We start from the raw sequence: 20251 nt of genomic DNA, 5'->3' as shown, positions 1-20251 counted from the left end.
GTTTATTAAATTATTACTTTCACTTCCTCATTCCCACACACATTCATCTTTTTAAGAAAAGAAAAAGAGGTCATGGAGATAAGATTTCTTGGAAAGAAGAGAGAGAGAAACAAAAAAAAACAAATAAAACGGACGTCATAGAGCCTCTATGTGTGTCTGTGTGTGTCTATATAGATATATAAAAAGACGAGAGTACTGTGCGAGATCATTTCTTTTCCATTGGGAGCCATGTCGCTATTAGACGTTTTTCCAACTCAACGGATTTCGAACGGGAGGATTTGAAGACGCTAAAGCAAATCTCCAACTTGAAAATTTTTTTGGCGTGTCATTGTGCGACATTTATTCCGCAATTACCACCTCATCAAGCGATCGTTTCTTTCAACCAAGATGTCGAATCCTCCAACCTGCTCGTTCAGAATATATACAGAAATTTATTCGAATCGCAACAAACGAAAGAGGAATCTCCCTTCTCTTGGAATCGGATGGATCGAGCTTTGAGACGGCCCATTCAAACAGACCGGCGATATACAGATCCGCGCACGAGTTTTCGGTGGAAGAATATTTTTCTCACGAAACGATATTTTACGTTTGGAGTGAGAACGACGGCTGAGGACGAAGTTCATATTGTTCAAACCACAGCCGCTCCTCTCGCCTATTACGAATCATCGTCCCCCAATCTGAAGGAAAGAAGTTTTAAAGTCAGCGACAGGATGAAATATAAGAAATATATTCTAAGACCTTTTCAAAACTATGTCGTTCCCCCGAAAACCGAGATGGTAACCAAAAAAGAACCACATGATTTAAAGCAATTACTAAGTATTTAATGCCAGAACATAATAAAATGAGAATAATAATAAAAGATTGCAAGGAAGACAAGACCCCCCAGGTACAGGGGAACTCCCAGCTTTGAGAAAGAGACAATGCAGAGGATATTCGCGAAAATTTTCTGAAATAAAGGAAGATTTTCCGGAAAACACCTTTGAAAATTCAGGAGCTCTTCCAAGATCCTGCCTCCATCGTACGTGATCACAGCGCCCTCCTGTCCACTTTATTATGCCGACTCGATCAACTGCTGTCAACCGGTATCAAGAGTCGTGCTGGTCCGTCACCATCGAGATAGATAAGGCCTGCTCGCTGAATTACTACGTCACTGCTAGGGGACCGGTCTTCGCGCAGTTTAGCTTCCTTGCTAAACACCCGTTTTTCTAAACCTATTCTATGAAATTGGTATCTCGTACTATAAAATCAGTCTAAAACAAAATTACAAGCGGCAATATAATGTTTTACAAAGCTTATACGAATATGAAATATTTTCATTTTCTTTTGTTGGTATTTATTTTCAAAACAAAATTATTTGAGAATGGTGTGGTGCTTTTAAAAGCAAATCATTTCTTTGAAGAAAAATTGGTTTTAAAATTCAAGTAGCTAAAATTTTTACTTTGATTTTTCTGCACTGTCTTTGTGTCTCTCGTCGATTCTCATCACCGCATCAAATTTTTTTGTTTCACCCACTACTTTAACAAAATGTTTGCCAGTGGGAACACATGTTATCTCTCATTCTATAATTATTGCATATTTTTTATATCTATCATATTAATTTAGCAGGACTATAAAACATCAAACGAATACAAGAGACTACTTAATATTTAGACTAACATTTAAATGCCTTATATCAGTGAGAAAATTTTTCTGAATGTAATAAATTACTAAATAGTGTAGTCTTAAAATTATTTCTTACTTACATATTGTACGTTAATCTGTATTACAGTTAATGTTTTCCTCTTAATGCTACATAATTATTCGACAGAATCTGTAGGTAAATTGAGATAATGTTTATTACATAGCTCTGAAGATTATCAATATTAAAATTCCAAATAAGACAGGAAAAAAGTTTTTAAATAAAGTTATACACAATTTTTTTTACAATATTTTAAAAACATATGAAATACTTAAAAAACTTTTAGAAACTGAAATTTCTTGCAAATATTTGCATCATACCTATTTAACTATAAGCGTTACCTCTGTTCTGAAAATATTTTTTCTGTTAATATCCACATGAAAAGAAAATATAAATCCTAACATCATGTTCAAAACTTTTCTGTAAGCAATTTTTTTAACTTAACTTGCATAGCTTTTGGTGGTGCCACATACTCAAATTAAAGATTGTAATTTAAAAGATAATTTAAAAAAAAATTTTTAAATTGCATTGAATTGAATACAATGAAAACAAGTATGTCTACATATGAATTCAATTACTACTGCTTCTTCAATAACTGTACATTTTTAAAATTTCATTTTGCAGTTTCGCAATTTAATTACCTTAATATGAATCTTACATACATTACTTTAGAAACTTTTCTATCATTCTCAGAAAGATTTATATTGCATAACAAATTTTAAACAAACTGATTGCATGATAATAACATATATAAAAGTGAACAGAATCTATATTAGCTAAACATATGCATTTAAGTTTCATCATGATAAAATGATATTTAACGATTTGCAAAAAACATTGATATTTAAATTTAAGAACACAGTACTCTGTTAAGAATCAAATTTACTCTGCATTTGATATTCTACATATTATGTAATGAAATAAGTGTTATGCTTTTAACCCCTTCAGACAGTTATTTCATATAAAATTTGTTTCCAATTAAAATAAATAATCATAAATTTTGCTGACAATTTTTATATTACTAGTGTTAGTAATTATTACAAGAGATGATGCTTCAGATGTCAAAAGTAAACATAAATTCAATTCTTAAAACATAATGGATAAAAAATTACAACTTATAAAAGCCAACAAAAAATTTGCTGAGGGTCTCCTAACCGTGACGTCACAAGCCAGTTTCGTTTCAGAGCGCAGGCCTTATCTATCTCGATGGTGACGGCTGGTCGCGCATGCCGCGTTGTTTTAGCAACGCGCATATTTTATTTTAATGCACAATATTATTAAAATTAAACATCAGCACGCATATTTTAACACGCTCTTAAAAGCGTACTTCTAGCCTTATAAAGATTTTATACACTATATTTTCCGGAATAAAAAACGTTTCTGCCGTATATTCGAAGTTTTACTAGGACATGCATGAAAAACAGTCTCGCGTTTATGAGTTTGATACGTTTGTGTTCACAATAAAGAAAGCTGAATATTTCATTTTTTGATAACTGCCAAAATACGGCGTCACCATACACAAAATATATTAGATATATTACAATATCTATGATTCTAAACAACCGGAATTATAGTAACTAAAATTTTTTTTTTTTATTAACATTTAACTAGTAGGCAAAAAGACTTAATTTCAGATACCTAATCTGGTGAACGATCGCTTAACAATTCGTCATAAAAATTTGTCTGCTAGTGTGGTGGACGTGTGTAGATGTGGTAATCTGTTTTCAGGAGTTTTAAGTTATGATGTTTGAAAAATATGCATGGAATTGTGTGTCCGATGCAATAACTTGTTCAATGCGTAATGAAGGTTAGAGCTTTTTTCTACTAAGTTTCTACATGATGAGATAAATGAAAGGATTTACTAAATAGTGTACTTATTTTATGGATGATTTCAGAATACTTAGATGCTTACGTTGTAAATGTTTTTTTGTCAATTATAGTACGCTAGAAAGATCACCCTATATTACACAAAAAAGATCAACCATTAAATTGTAAATAAATGTGATAGAAATTGTTGTAAGGTTTTTGGGGTGTTGTAATTATTACGTAAAGACAAATTAAACTTAAATAAAAGGTAAGTAAAAAAGGGTTTTCATCCGCAGAGAACCCGTTGGCGCCGTTGCATTTTTACTCGCCAAGCTCGCGGTTCATCGACGATGAGCCGAACTGTAAACGTGATTTTTAGTGCATGTAAATTGACGTTAGCAGGCAAAACAATATATTACGCACATGGTAGTAAAAATTCACAGATAATACGCATGTAGATATAAAACTAACCGGTTAAACGCGATATACGAAAATAAATTTGTATTAAATTCAAGTTAGCAGAGAAGCATTTATAACGGAAATAAAAAATCATTTAAAAAACATACTATTCCGTTTCGGGAACCGTAAAAAATTGCAGCGAAAACGTACGCGCAAAAGCGCCAAATCTAGCGTACGCTCTGATTTCAGATTGCGTAAGTTTATATAGTTCTATATTTCTTAAGACGCCATTGAAATAATAGTTTAATTTTTAAATACTTTTTTGATTTTAAATCTTTTTTTGATATCCTATGGATTAAACAATTTGGGAATTGCCCATGATGAAAAGTTTGCAATAGAATTTTGGGTAAAGTGCAGAATCACCCACTGCTTGATGCATTTTTAAGAATTGCACATACTCGGTATCCATGTACACATCGACCTATTTTCACTTAAAAAAAAAAAAAAAAAATCCCAGAATTGCACAAAAATGACACTGCGCACACCCTTGACTTTGTCTATGTACACATCGACCTATTTTCACTTAAAAAGTAAAAGAAAATTGACAAAAATCCAGTTGTTTTTACCCTTGTAAAAAGCGGCAAACAAATAAGTGGGCAATTCTGCACTTTACCGATAATTTTTTTGAAAGAAAAGGCATCATTCATTATAGAAAATTATGTTTGAAAACCAATGAGATGAAATTATGCTTTAGCGATAACTCGGTAGCGAAATAGCAATGCAGGCATCCATTCAGTTATGTTTAGCAATTTTTATATAAATTATAATCTGAAATAGTTATTTACTCTTATGCTTCCATTCAGTCATGTTTAGCCTTTTTTATATAAATTATGGTTTAATCCTAGTATGCGGTGCACACGGGATTTGACTACTTTTGGCGACTTTATGATGAGCAGTGAAAACGGGACATATATGATGAGTAGTTAACGGGTCATTCAAAGAAAATATATAGTTAAACATAGTATATACTATGTATATAGTATATATACTAGTATGTGTGTATATACATATACTATGTGTGTATAGTATATATATATAGACGTTCTTTGGATCATTTTTGGTGTTGCCGATAATTTTCAAAGGCTGCACCGTATACTAGGATTTTACCATAAATTATAATAATAAAAAAGTATTATATGAAATTAACCTTTCATCTAAATTAAAACATCAATCTTAAATAGTTATTTACTATTATACTTCCTTTCTTGCATTAGGGTTGCCAGAATTATTTTTGGCAGCTCTGCCATCAACAATAGTTTGACGATTTTTTACGGCCCTCAAAACCGAATAGTACCATTAGTATTAATATACTGAAATTAACTGGTTAAACGTGATATACGAAAAAAATTTGTCTTAAATTACAGTTAACTCAGAAAACAATATATTCCTTACACCAGCAGTGGTTTGCTAATTTTGATGACTATGGCGATGCATCAAACTATTCTGTCATCTTATATAATCAGTAATATTTTTTGTTTCAATTTAATCATCTAGTTATGTCACACCTGGCATCCTCTGAAAGGTTATTGCTGGAAAAGCATTAACAATATATTATCTTGTTAAAATTTTACGCCATAAAAATTTATTTATTCTCATAATTTTAGATGACAATAATAAAAATAAAAGCATTACTTAAATATTTAAAATGCACATGCACATTTTTGCAGCCTACGAAAACAAATTATTTTAAAGGTTGGAAACCTCATGGTTATTAGAGCTGTTAATAATTAAGAACACAAAGTGAACAGCCATGTTACAAATTAGCATTCACCCTTCCCGCCGTATTTTCTTCCTTTCATCCCGAACCAAGAACCGGCAGCTATCTATGAAAATATTTCTATCTATTCGTTGTTAAAAAATGCAGAAAAATAATAAATAAGAGAAGAATAATATAAATTTGCAAATGCAAACAACGACAGTGATATTTCAACAAAATTTGAATGCAAGAGGAATAGTTGCAAACTTCGAACAAGTGAATGGGATAAATACTCTGGGTTACCAGGTTTGAACTATTATCGCCAACGTTGGCAATGTTTACATTTACCGGGTTCTCTGCAGAAGTGCTTCCGTAAAAAAAAGTGAAGAAAGGAATTGAGCTGCCCCATCTTTTTTTTTTTAATCTTTTAAATGAGGCTGACTACATGTACTAAAATGCATGTACTGGTTGAAAGTGTTTTACATTCTGAGCTTAACATTGGAGAAATGCACATTATATATCTGCAGTTTTATAGAGAGCTTTGAAAGTAAAGTGTATTTTTAATGTATTAAATGATTAAGTATTTGAAACTGCCGAAGTTTTGTATACTGTGAATTTGTTTAAAAATTGTGTAAATTTAGTTCTATTGTAATTAGCAAGGTAAATTATAATTGATTTATGTAAGAAAATTTGAAAAACATAAGTTAAGATTTATGTTAAATTTAGATATTAAGTGAAATGAAATAAATCTCTGATTGGAAGTTATTATATGCTGATATTTTATTTTACGAATGCCAGAGTCGTAGCTAGACAACTGAAGATTTCGCGCCCCCTACTGCTTGCCAAGGATGGAAAACATTTAATTCTAAAATGTCGTAACATCAGTTTGGTGCCCCTTCGATTCTGTGTCTGGGAACAGATGCCCCCTTGCCTCCTCTCTAGCTACGCCCTGACGAATGCATCCAACGTTTTTTTAAAAATTGGAATCCACATCATGATGAATCGTATTTTTTAATGTATGCAGGTTTCAGATATAAACCTTTGCACTTTATTATTATAGCCTCTCTTTTTTTAAATGCCTAGCACCACAATTTTGGCCAAGTTCATGTTTACTTCTCACATAACTTTTGTGGCTACATTTTTGTGATTGCTTTGAGCTGCTTAACCGGTATAGTGGTTAGAGACACTGAATGCCATACCGGCAGGCCTGTCTTTGAATTCCAGAGAAGGCATGGAAGTTTATAAACATTTAGTCAGAGGGATTCAAAGTACATGATGAGCAGAAAGTCCTCTCAAGAAGTTGATAGTAGGGGAAGAGGCATAGAAGATCCTCATTCCACACATAGTGTTCTTTCTTGAAATTGCAGCGAAGCTGATTAGCGCAGTCAATGTGGCAGGACTATAGGTGTACGATCAGTGGTGGATTCTGGGGGAAAAGTATATTTACGGGTATCCCTTGGCGAAAGTTGCCGATTTTTGGCAGTACATGGATACCGAGTTTGTGCAATTCTTTGACTTGTTATTTTGTCTTTGTCTAGTGGCAATTTTTACCCGTGGAACCACTCATACACGCTCTAAAATTGATGACATTCTTAACACTTTCTGGAAGCAAGTGGTTTTCAACACTTGAATTAAAGAGTGGATATTGGCAGGTAGAGATATACCATGATGATTGAGAAAAGATGACATTTACTACCAGACAAGGATTTTGACAGTTCAAGGTGATGCCTTTTGGATTATGTAATGCACCAGTGACATTCAGAGGCCTCGTGGAGAGTGTGTTGAGAGGTCTTTCCTTCGAAGTCTGTCTGATATACCTGGATGACACATCATCATCCTTGGTAATAGGTTTAAAGAACATTTAGAAAATGTTATGAAATTGCTGCAGAAATTGGAGAATGCCAATCTAAAATTAAGCTCCGTCAAATGTAAATTGTTCAGATAAGAAGTGACTTGTATGTATCATCTCTGCCGAATGTGTGCCTATGGATCCAGAAAAAGTGTCAGGAGTAAAGATTGGAGACACTTTGAAAAAGTCCATCAGCTAAGAAGTTTCCTAGGGATTTGCACCTACTGCAGAATATTTGTAAAGGATTTTTTTTCATCACATGACTCCTTCATAAGCTGACAGAGAGCAAGCAGAGTTCTTGTCAGCAAAAGAATGTGAGGATAAACAGACATAATTTTTTGTTCAGCTACAAAGTACCGCTGTTCAAGTCCTATAATTGCTGTGTCGAGAATACCGACTAATTTGTCAATCGAAATTTTTTCGTTTTCAATAACCTCTGTGTCACTTTCTTCACTATCGGAAGCGAATTATAATGACGAGGAATTTGATTTAAATCATATCAAAGACGGAGTACATCGAGATGAAATACTACATTTAGTAAGGAATTATAAGCCAAATAAAATAAAAAAATCTGCCCTGAAGATAAGAATAGTGCTGACAGATCAACTTCCAATTCATTGCGTGCCATGATGTTCTCCCCCCCCTCGCAGAACAGCGTGAAATTGATAAACAGATTTCAGAATGGTTAGAGAAACAAAGGATATGCCTTTATCCATTTCTTGCAGCAATTCTACTTTTTGTTTGATGGACATCGAAACATACTTTCGTTTTGTAGATCCTTTGGCAGCTCCAGCATCGGAAATTCTCTTTGACATAATCGAAAGTTCAAGCTTACTTTTATAAAATTGCTCTAACAGTCTGCAAAAAATAATAAGCCGAATCCAATTCGAAGATTAAGGAACAGCACAATCTGCACCAGATTATGGGTGTCTATATTAATGACTTTGGACTGTGATTGATTTTGATTTTAAGATGCAAGTGTTAGTCTATAATTTAGGTTGCCCCTTGAATTATTGCCAATTTGTTTCATTTATTGCCAAATTGTTGTTTCATTTATGATAACCTGAGTAGTTGAATGTTACGGAAACCCTGTTATGACGTGATTGGTTGCTTGATTGTGGTGAATTTGATTGATGGGAAATTATTTGTAAGGGCTTATTTCTGCGCTGGATGTCGGTTAGGAAGTATGTTTCATATTATGTGCTTTGCATCGTAAAATGGCTGCCGGTGGTAAACTGGGTGTTTGGTGGTATGGAACAAAAGAGCGGAAGGTGTTTTTTTTTTAAGCGATTGAGGACAGAAGAAAAGAAACTTTGTTTGATGTAATTCAGCTGAATATTTTACGTGGAACAATGATCATATCCAACTGCTGGAAGTCATACGATTGTCTTTTTGATAAAGGCTTCATTCATTTCTCAGTAAATAATTCAGTGACATTTAAGAATCCAGAAACCAGAGCTCATATCAACACTCTTGAAGGTATGTGGAATGTAATAAAAAGGGATTTTTGGAAGAAATGCCACTGACAGTCCAGCAATGTGGAGGATATTTTTTACTCTTATTTTTGTGAATTTATGTGGCGACGGCAGTATGCACATTCTAGTTCAGATAATTTTAGAAAGTTTTTGGATGCTGTTAAGAACTTTTGCGTGACACAGAAATTTTTAAATAAGGTAAGTCGATTTTTCTTTTTTGTAGTGCGTGTATAAGATAATAAGTATTTCCTTTTTTATCTTATATTATTATGCGATTATCTTATATTATTATGCGATTATCTTATATTATTATGCGATTTAAAATGCAGTTTATGGAGCATCAATTTTCTATATGTTTTGCTGATGAGTAAGTTTGTTTTAACCTTATATGACGTCGTCATTCTCCTGATTTTTTTAAAGTGAAAATAGATCAAAGTGAAGGCAGTGCGCAATGCCGAGTTTGTGCCATTCTCCGATTTTTTTTTTAAAGTGAAAATAGGTTGATGTGTACATGGACACCGAGTTTGTGCAATTCTTTGACATGTTATTTTGGTTTTGTATAGCGGCTATCTTCAAAATTGTGCCTTGCTGGCTAATCTCCAAAAATCGTGAATTTTCCCCAAGGGACACCCTGATATATATTTTTACCCAAGAGGTGAATGCATTGAATACATTATTGATTTTCTCCTCATCTTACCCAGTAGAAGCAGGCTTCAATCAAATCAATAATTTACAATGAAAAACAGGAAACAGGTTATTTTTGAATTGTGTGTTTTTGAAATTAAGCTGCTGATGTCAGATATGAAGAAAATTGCATCAGTTTATCAAACGCGGCCATAATATTAATTAAACTTTTTTGCAAATAGTATCTGTGCTTTGGTTTTGGAAACTTGTTTATATCTGTAAAATTCATGATTATAATACAAAAAATAATAATAGTTAAAACTAATAAACCATTTTTTCAAACGATTATTAATATTCTTAATCTAATTGGTGTCCTAAGTTATTTATATGCAATTTTTTATTATAATTATGTAATATGCTGTATATTGTCAAGAAAAATGTAAATCAATACAAGGAAAAGTTTGAAAAGCTTTGATTTAACATCTTCATCTGAAATTAACTGAGCTTTTAAAACAACTGCAGAATTAAAAATCATATATCAAACTAGTATATTTTAAAATTCTGTAAGCTTTTCCTCCATAACTGATTTTAGCAATTAATATGTAGTTCTTCAGTAGTTAATATTATTTCTGTGATTGTGTGGGTCACCAGAGTTTACTGAAATTAAATGGGGATTCACTTAATGACTTTGTGTTATTGTAAAGTAAATTTAGAATACTGTTATTACTATCTTTGTGAAGCATCTTTCATTTCCACCAGATGTGTTTTATCATCTTTCTTTTCCATCGAATTTGTATTTCCTGCAGTGGACTTCACAAAGATGAGAAATTCATATGTGCTATTCCCTTATAGGTCGCAATCTTCAAACTGTTACAATGTGTGAGAGGATATGCTCTGACATTATGGAATCAGTAACTTGTTCAGTAATGCCTCCACTTGACATTATGAAAGCGCCATAGTCCAGTCTCAGAAGATTTTAACAATCTGTACTGTGTCTGTCATCAAAACTTCTCGAATTCAGGGAGTGTTCATTAGTTCAGATGACAACTATAAGGTACTTACATATTCACGCAATCACTTTGGCACAGTTTTGCAATTTTTTACAGAAGAGAAAGAATAATGAGTGGCAAAAACTTATTTATTTGCATACACATTTTGTATGTGAATCAGGTATTTATTCCAAAAATCAACGAATAAACCTATCAGTTATCACATGCTGCTTTATTTCTTTTGTTTTGATGGAAATTTTGTAATATCTTAAGAACAGGTCTAAGGTATTGTTCCTATTAGCAGGTTTTGCTGAAAAATATTGTATTTCTTAGTAGTTTCTACTGTTTCTTTCATAGCAGGCAAATCCTACAAGCACATATTTTAAAATTGAATTTAAGGCAAAAAATGTCACAATTTGTTGACTTAAAAAATGTTAGAAATTGGTATACAACAAAAATAATTTGAATGAAAATGGAGAAGTTGGTTGAGGTAGCAGTGCTAGTATAAGTACCGATTATAATTAGTCAATTTGCATGTACTGATAAAATGCATGTAACTGAAAATTTTTCTTTTTTTTATTTAAAGGATTGAATTTCGGTACTACTAGTATTCAATTAGAGCAGTGTCAGTTAAAAGTGAAGAAAAAATAAGAAGAAAACAATGTACTACAACAACACGGCAAATATTGTGGCTCGAGATTTCTAGTTTTCATTTGAAATATCATCACACGTTACTTTTTTTTCTATATTTTGCCATTTTTTTAGTATGGCACAATTTGGAAATTATCTAATGATAAAGAGGCTGCCATAAAGATTCCTTCAGGACAAAGGAATAATTCATAGCAATTGTCATTGTTCTCAAAATCATCCGATGAAGTCAAGTTTTGACTCAAACAAAGCTCCTATATGGCGTTGTTACATATGTTTTTGCTGTGAAAAAAAAAAGGATCGAGAACCAAAACAGGGTTTGAAAGCTTCCATCTTTCTTTCCTCAGTACCGTTCGTTTTATCTATCTGTGGTGTTAGGAATTGATGTTGATTGAATTTAGCCAACTTCAGTTAGAAATCGGCTATAATATGACAGTAAGTTGGAATAACTACTTGAGGGAGGTGTGTGCTAATTGTTTTATGTCTCGTAAAAGAAATAAAATTGGTTGAACCAACAAAATTATAGAAATAGACGAAAGCCTTTTCATGAAAAGATAAAACAACATTTGATATGTTCGTCCAGAACAGTGGGTATTAGGGGCTTATACTGGGAAAGCAAAGAATGTTTTCTGGTCACCATTCCCGATCTTTGTGCTACAACATTGATGACTGCCGTCCAGGAAAACATTCCGGATGGCAACGTAATATTTTCAGACTGCTAGAAACGATATAAGAAAGAGGAATTATGATGTTGAACTTTTCACTGTGAATCACAGTTATAATTTTTTAGATCCCGAAACCGGATGCCGTACCCAAATTCTGGGGCAGTGCTAAATGAAGAAATAAATTTCAGCGGGGCACTGCTCACCACCACCATTTAGAGTAATATTTGATAGAATTTATGTGTAGTTGTTTATATTCGAAAACTGATTTTTTTTTTCTATAATACTGAATGATATTTGTAATTTTATGCCACCTGTTTAGATTGAATTTTGTTTTATTTTTTATTTATGTGTAAAATACTCTTGATTAAAAAATTAAAAAGTAAAAGTTACTTTCTTTAAGAATTATGAAATAAAATTTTTTTTTTACAGAAGTAATTTTTTTCTAGTCTTTGGAACTTTGTTGTTATTTCATAATTTTATACTTGGTAACAATTGGTGGCCAAAAAAAAAAAAAAAAAAAAAAAAAAAGGTGCATTTTTAACTGACACCACTCTAACGGAACAGTACCTGAATTTTTAATGTTCAGCTTTAATTTTAGAGGGAGAAAATTATTGCTTTTTATTTAATTATATGTATGTGTTAAAAAATCTTTAGTAGTAGAAAAAAGGTATTTTTTAATAGTTATGTCTTTAACAGCTAAAAATGTTTGTGTTTTAATTTTAGCCAGAAAAGTTTGGAAATCCATAGCAAGTTTTCGTTCCCCTTGTATCGGTGCACATGGTCAAAGATGCTATACAACAAAGTAAGTTTTTGCAATTACTTTACATAATTGTTATTATTATAGATAATTAGAAAATTGTATTTCAATATAATATTTATGCCAGATTATGTATTATGAGATACTGAGTTTAATATTCTTTAATTCTTTTAAATTAATCGCTGTACTCTAATTTTATAAGTTTCCAAGCTCTCATTGATTAGTCAGATAGCTCTTGCATGCTTTATTGTAATCCAGTCATTCTTGCTAGCTGGAACATTTGGCTGTTTTCACTTTTTACTGAAGAAAGTGGAATGATGGATTTTTTAGATATTGAGTGTATCCTAGAGAGGGTAAAGAGCTGCTTTTTTGTTAAAAATAAGTAATGCAAAATGAGCATTTCAAGAATATGGCATTATGGATTTAATGATAAATTCTGATGAAATAACTTTCAAATTGCTTTGATCGCTATCAAGTTACTGATGATGGAATTGTTGACACTGTTATAATCCAATTAAAAATAATCTTGATCGTGATAATAATATACATAGAGCACTGAAGAAATCACTTCTGGGGGGAAAAAAAAAAAAAGTACTTTAGGAGAAAAACATTTAAAAATTTTCAAAACAACAAAAGTTTGTAGCTGATAAAAAAATAACCATGTAATTCATAATAAACTCTAGTTAGAACATGCTGAAGTTTTAAAACGTCTGGTCCCAAACTGTATGTATTTGTGATTTTCTGCTGTACTAATAAAGGTAAAAAAGTTATTAATTAATCTTTGATGTATAAATTAATGTAACATGAATTTCATCTTGCTATTTATAAAAAATAGTAGCTTTAAAGTACAGGGGAAACCCAAATATCCAAACTCTCTGGAATTGCAGCCTTTCTGGATATATGAAAATTCGAGGTAATAAGTTGCTTTATTCTACAGGCTAAACTTTCAGATTCACAAAAATTTGTTAATATGCAAGTGATGGACAACTTCTCTGAGGAAGCTCTGAATCTGGTATGGTGCAGAATGAATGTCTTGCAGTTGAAAAGGGTAGCTGTTTGTTTTTTTTTTCTGAGTGGTTTTAAGGGTTTTCTGTAACTAAAATGTGAAATCATTTGAGATTGTAGTGATGGTATTTCAGTCCATTCAGATGCCACTGAAAATAATTTTAAGTGCAATAATTTTTCTAAAAACTGGTTGTAGGTAGAAATTACATATTAATAAGCATAGCCAGATGTAGAGGCCCTAAATACTTAAAAGATTTTGGTGCACCATATACATGTGCACCTCTTTTTTTATCCATTTTTTTTTTCCCCCTCTCTTAGTCTATCTGCATCATTCTATGTTAAAGCTGGCAATGGGAATTTTTCTGTATGCCCCATTTCCTTAATGCCCTAAGCATGGGCTTATTTTGCTTAATCGTTAATCTAGCTCTGCTAATAAGTTTGATGACCAGAGTGGCCATAATTCTTTGCATAGTATGTGCTTTGTTAAAGTCTTTTGAACTTGGCTCAGGGATACTTAAGATTTATAAAAAGTTGTTATATTCTGTTGGAAGAAACAATTTTTGAACATTTTAATAGTTAGCAAGTAAGGAATTTCTTGAGGATTGTAGACACATTAGGTTGTTTCGAAGCAGGAGAGATGAAAAATTGGCAATGCCCTTGCTGGGACTCTAATCACGAACCTCTCAAATACGTGCGTGCTGAGCATGCTGACCATTACACTACGAAAGCATGCTAAGAAGGCGGAAGAAATACCTTATATACCCCCTTTTGAAGGATGACTGGGGATTAGGGGACCTAATCGCCAAATCTTGGGGGTGAAGAATCATCATCCAACACCTTTTTAGTTTGGGCACCACTGTAGAGACATTAGGTATATAGGAGCAGGAGAGATGGAGAATAAGCAATGACTTCGCTGAGACTCAAACCATGCCCTCTTGAATACGTGCCGAGTTTGCTGACTACTACACCATGAAGGCATGCTAAGAAGGCGGGAAAAATACCTTATGTACTCCCTCTTTTAAAGGGCAACTGGGGATTAGGGGACCCAATCACCAAATCCAGATGGTAGAGCATCATCATCTACCACCATTTTTAGTTTGGGCGCATTGTGGAAACATCAGGTTATTTGGAAGCAAGAGACATGAAAAGTGAGCAATGCCTTTGCCGGGACTTGAACCACGGGCCTCTCGAATCCGCGCTGAGCGTGCTGACCACTACACTACAAAGGCTTGCTAAGAAGGTGGGAGAAATACCTTATAAGATGTTTGTATGGGTGTCTGTCTTTGTATTTTCTTTAAGGAAAGTTAGATCTCTAATTAACATATCCGCTGTGATTTTTTTTAAGTTTAATTTGTAAACAAGTATACATATATGCATTTGTATAACCACGAACAATGTGGTTTTTTTTTTCCTATTTAATGCTATTTGTTGAAGATTTCTATATCACTTATTGTATTCAAGCTTAAAATGCTTAACATTGGTGTAAGTATGTTTTTAAAATCATAATATTTTATTTTAGTATGTCTTTGTTTTTAAAATCATAATATTTTATTTTAGTATGTCTTATCTTAATATAATCTTATTTTAGCTGAATAATAATTTAATATTTTCTTAAAATTCATGTTCTTTCTCAGAAAACAGTAGTTGCCTATTGTGTCATCTGTTAATATATTCTGAACTTATTCCTTTGTATATTTATTGTAACTGTAATATGTAGCAAGAAAGGAGGATTTATTTGTTATTGCTTTTTCAATTTATTCAAATGAAATGCAAGGTTTTGTTACATTCTTATGAAATTGATGCTGGAATTTTCAAAAACTGGATTATGAAGAATTATTCATTGTTTCCAATTTGCCTTTTATTTATTTATTTTTCTTTCAGTGCTACTAATAAGAAATATGTTTTTTAAAACTATTAATTTGCAATCTCATAGAATGCAAAAGAATGAAATATAAATTGTGTTTTGAATATTATATATTTCTTATGTCTGTATCTGGTTGTAATGAAGGTTTTCCACCCAAAAATGTTAATCAAGTTAGAAGAAGGGGGAAAAAACATAAAAGCAGTATTTTTAGTGAGCGTAGTAATCACCACACAAATCTATGATTTTTCTCTCAACATTTTGGTAGTTTTTCAAAGCTTTTGACCCAGAAACATCGGGGCATGATGTTTCTGGGTCAAAATCAGATCAACCTCATTTCAAATGTCCAGCCCACCAGCGGCCAAGTGGTAAAATCACTGAACATTGGTAGTTCAGTCCGAGGTTCGAATCCCGCAAACGGACTGGCTGCATGAGCGTTTTCGTGGTTTTCCCCATGTGTAACGTGTATACGAGCCAGTTTCCCTTAGAAAGTCCTCCATGAAGGCATCCCTCCCCTTAGGCAGATAGCCCTAGTGTGCTTTGCCGTATTCTCAATACACTACACCACACCATTTCGAATGCCCTGTGCAGAATGGAAGATAGTTCTAGCAAGAGGTAGCTGCAGGTGTGAAAAAAGATAGAAGTCCGAAGGAGCAATGTTGGTGCTATATTGTGGGTGTGGCAAAAGGTCCCTTTTAGTCAGTATAGAGGCCAGCCAGTGAATGCAGACACATGTGGTCTTGCATTATCTTGCTGGAATATTACCTTTTTGTGCCAGAACTGAGTTCAACATTTTTCCTTGATAGCAGCTTCTACATGGACTAACATCTCGCTGCACACCTTACTGTTGAGGGTTTTACCTTTTTCCAGATACTTTTTGTGGAAAATAGCATGGCAATCCCACAAGATACAAAGCATGATCTGTTTTTAGTCAAACTGTGATATGCAACGCTGCCAGTGGGCTCGCTGGCCGCAAACCAACCCCCTGTTTGGCCTGTGTTATTGAAGTAAATTCAGTTTCATCATAAGTGACAATCAGGTCCAGAATTTTGTCTTTGCAGATGATTGATCCTTTGTTATTCAAGCAGATTAGTGCAGGCATGAACACGTTTGTCCTTATCTGCTTGAGTCAGCTTATTCGTCATCCAGCAACTGAACTTTATGTCAGGTGTACGTGATAGCATGACACTAATGTCATAGCACGACTAATGGACATGGCACTAATGTCTAACTCTTTAGCAAGCTCTCAAGTGGTTGCATACTGATCTTTTTCCACAAGTTTCCGCAGGTGGGTCTCATCAACATCTTTAGGCCGGCCAAAGTGCTCTGCTTCTTGAATGTCATAGTCCTTATTTTTGAACTTTCGGCACTAAATCCTCAGTGTCATATGACACAACATTAGTACCTAAAGCATCATTTGGCATCTGTAGCTGACTTTTTGCAACAGAACTGGAAGTAAATGATGATTCTAGGTTAGCGAGAAACTTAAACATTAAAACCCTATATTTCTGTCTCAATGAAAAAAGTTCTATCAAATTAATATCATAACTGTTTTACAGACTTTTTTCTATTATCATTTTTTGAATTTAAAATAAAATGCTTAATGAGAAAAATTATCACAAACTATCAAAACAAATAAATCATTGTTTATTTTTCATAACTTTTATGGCTGATTTGTAAATAGTTATCATTATTGTCACATTTAGTGACAGTGATGAAGACTGTTTGATGTTGACTAAAGAAAAAGGCTAATGTGAGCATAAAGGTGTGTGTATGCTGGCATCCTAATGCATATGACACATGTTCATGATATTTAAAATCTATATAATATGATCTGAGCAGTAAAGTCGCTGAACACAAGCAGTTTGGTCTGGGGCTCAAATCCCACTGAATGGGCTAGCTGCATGAGCCTTTTCATGCTGTTATGTGTATGTGAGTTTTCTTTTGAAATTATGAGTTTTCTTTTGAAAGTCCTTCATGAAGGCATCCCTTCCCTTAGGCAGGCAACCCTTAAGTGTTTTGCTATAATCAAATAAACCAAACTGTATAATATGTGGACCATTCCATCTGCTGGATTGTGTCATCCTCAAGATAAACAATCACTCTTGCAATACAATATGAATGAGCATTATATTCAATACGAGGAAGTTATTACTGATTTCATTCCTAAATAGCTTGACATAAGGATCAAAAACTCCATCTCTGTATATTTCAGCATTCATAGCTGGACCAGTAAGAATCGGTAGATCTGTACAGCTATTCAGAATAATATTCGCCCATATCATGATTCCACCAGCTTTGTACTGATGCCCTTTCACAGACATTTAAGCTTATTGTAACATGTCTCGAATCATTCTTCCTCCACACACACAAAAGAAAGAGAGACAAGCCTTATTTAGTAAAGACAACTTGGCTTCAATCATGATGATATCTGCACCATTGTAACTGTGCACATTTCACAGCTTGTGTTAGTGGGACATATATGATATATTAGGCAGCCTGTCACTCATGATATATCTGAATAGTGGAGTTCCCATATCTGTAGCAAACTTCTTGCAATCTGGTCTGACATCATCTGTAAACTTTTTTCAGCAGTTTATCGCCATAAAGGAATGTTTGGTATTTTCTGAGTATCCACCCTTACAAAAAAGTCATTGATAACTTTGTGAACTGAAAAAAAGCATTTACTTGGCTTTTTTCTTTGGTTTATAAGTTTTTTCTGTTCATAAATAATAATAAAAAGAAGCATTTTATATAAAACAAGAATTTACATGAAGAAAAGTTAGAAATCGTAAGATATTTACATTCTCTCAAGCACTGGATACTGTTCAGCTAAATGATAGCTAAAATATAAATTTATGTGTACTTATGTACTCTTGCAGGATTTGGCTTTCAAGGTATGTATACTAAAAAGTATGCCAAAAAGGATGGAAATTCTACTAAATATTGAAACTAGGGAAGGATGCAGATAATCAGAAAATATTGATTTTTTTTTTTTTTTTTTTTTTTTTGTAAAATTTGGACAAGAAGTGTGACAAGTATTTTATGAGTTGTATGATATAACCTTGTTCATGTAAACTTATTTTTGCTAGAGGGCACAAGTATTATTTGTGTTTTATTATATGTTCAAACTTCTGCACTTATGAAATATGCATAATTATTTGACTGCACGTGAGGTTAACTATGTAACATGGTGGGTTGTGATGCTAAGTGTAACTGAATTTTTCTGTATAATTCTTGACTGGTAATTAGATTGGAGTAAAAAAAAATAGAATTTTTAAACCAATTAATTTACAGTATTGAACAGGATTAAAATTAGTCGTGAAGTCTTTTCAAAGTATGCAAAATAGCATTATACTAAATAGCTGAAGTATTTTTTATGTATGACAAACGTTTGAAATTACTGTAAATAGTGTCATGGATAGACTTTTTGTATGAGCATTTCTTATCTTTCTTTACTTAGTTTTTCTATGAAGTAGTAATGATAATGTGTCATAGTTTGTAATTTAATATAGAATGTACAAGAAGTATCTGTGAAGTAATTACTGCATCAGGTAACAGATCTCTAGTTGATGATAGAAATGTTCTCCATTCGGTTGAACACATATTAGACTTCATTCAGATCATTTCATTGTTAATTTGGATATGACATAATAATGGTTGAGATTCTGTTGTGGTACATTTTTGATTCTGATCTGGTTGTCTGTATACAATATTTTAAGGTTTCCAGATTCTTGATATAAAGTTTTTGACTGCTTTTCTAGTTTTTACAATCCTATGCCAGTGTCTGTCCTGCTTTCCTTTTAAAAATACCATGCCATTTCTCATAATTCTTCAAATGCCTTCTCGGTGATTTGATCCACTTTCCACACATGAAAATTTTATTCAGCTGTTTGAAAAATGGTTTCAATTAGAATTTAAAGCTTCCTCTTGCATTTTCTTCCACACATGTTAAAAGAATGGATACAAAACTGTGCATATTTTATGTTAGATTTTATAAGCTTTAAGAATATATGTTTTAATTCATTTTAGAATATTTAGTGAAGAATTTGTGTTTTTAGAATTGTTATATTTTAAATTTAGAAACTCGATACAGATGAATGTTTTATAAATGTTATATGTAAGATTTGCTTATTTATTTTATGTATTTTTGTTAGCAAAACAAAGACAGGTATATTGCTGATGAATATGGGTGGACCTGGAACAGTGGAGGAAGTGGAAGGTTTTTTAACCAATCTTTTCACAGACACTGATATCATGCAACTTCCAATGCAAAAGTAAATAGCTCTTTATTATATACACTCATAAAGGAATGTTTGCTATTTTCTGAGTATCCACCCTTACAAAAAAGTCATTGATAACTTTGTGAACTGAAAAAAAGCATTTACTTGGCTTTTTTCTTTGGTTTATAAGTTTTTTCTGTTCATAAATAATAATAAAAAGAAGCATTTTATATAAAACAAGAATTTACATGAAGAAAAGTTAGAAATCGTAAGATATTTACATTCTCTCAAGCACTGGATACTGTTCAGCTAAATGATAGCTAAAATATAAATTTATGTGTACTTATGTACTCTTGCAGGATTTGGCTTTCAAGGTATGTATACTAAAAAGTATGCCAAAAAGGATGGAAATTCTACTAAATATTGAAACTAGGGAAGGATGCAGATAATCAGAAAATATTGATTTTTTTTTTTTTTTTTTTTTTGTAAAATTTGGACAAGAAGTGTGACAAGTAT

The 20251-nt window shown here is 32.6% G+C and overlaps 1 protein-coding gene and 1 non-coding gene across 6 annotated transcripts in view; one reads left to right on the top strand and one right to left on the bottom strand.

Annotated features, from left to right (window-relative positions):
- The first annotated feature begins 3321 nt into the window (after window positions 1–3321).
- FeCH (ferrochelatase, mitochondrial) overlaps window positions 3322–20251 on the top strand; it is an 89675-nt gene continuing 72745 nt past the window's right edge. For 2 of the 5 annotated variants that reach the window (XR_015043081.1, XM_085824080.1), the window contains exons 1-3: window positions 3322–3485; window positions 12613–12691; window positions 19670–19789. Coding sequence is in view for 4 of the 5 variants with exons in the window: in XM_085824080.1 (XP_085680206.1) it covers window positions 3419–3485; window positions 12613–12691; window positions 19670–19789 (266 nt within the window). In the remaining variant the exon portion in view is untranslated. Of the gene's footprint in view, window positions 3486–10439; window positions 10642–12612; window positions 12692–19669; window positions 19790–20251 lie in introns of all 5 variants that reach the window. The other 3 variants (XM_085824081.1, XM_085824078.1, XM_085824079.1) reach the window with 3 other exon arrangements.
- Window positions 14808–14880, bottom strand: TRNAP-CGG (transfer RNA proline (anticodon CGG)). The gene has a single exon. It is a non-coding gene; the product is annotated as a tRNA-Pro (tRNA).

Source organism: Stegodyphus dumicola, chromosome 9 (genome assembly GCF_044657685.1).
Source record: "Stegodyphus dumicola isolate Sdum_Otavi_A_Nest chromosome 9, ASM4465768v1".
Lineage (NCBI taxonomy): Eukaryota > Metazoa > Arthropoda > Arachnida > Araneae > Eresidae > Stegodyphus > Stegodyphus dumicola.
Note: the sequence above shows the minus strand (reverse complement) of the source record. Positions and strands in the feature narration are given on the sequence as shown.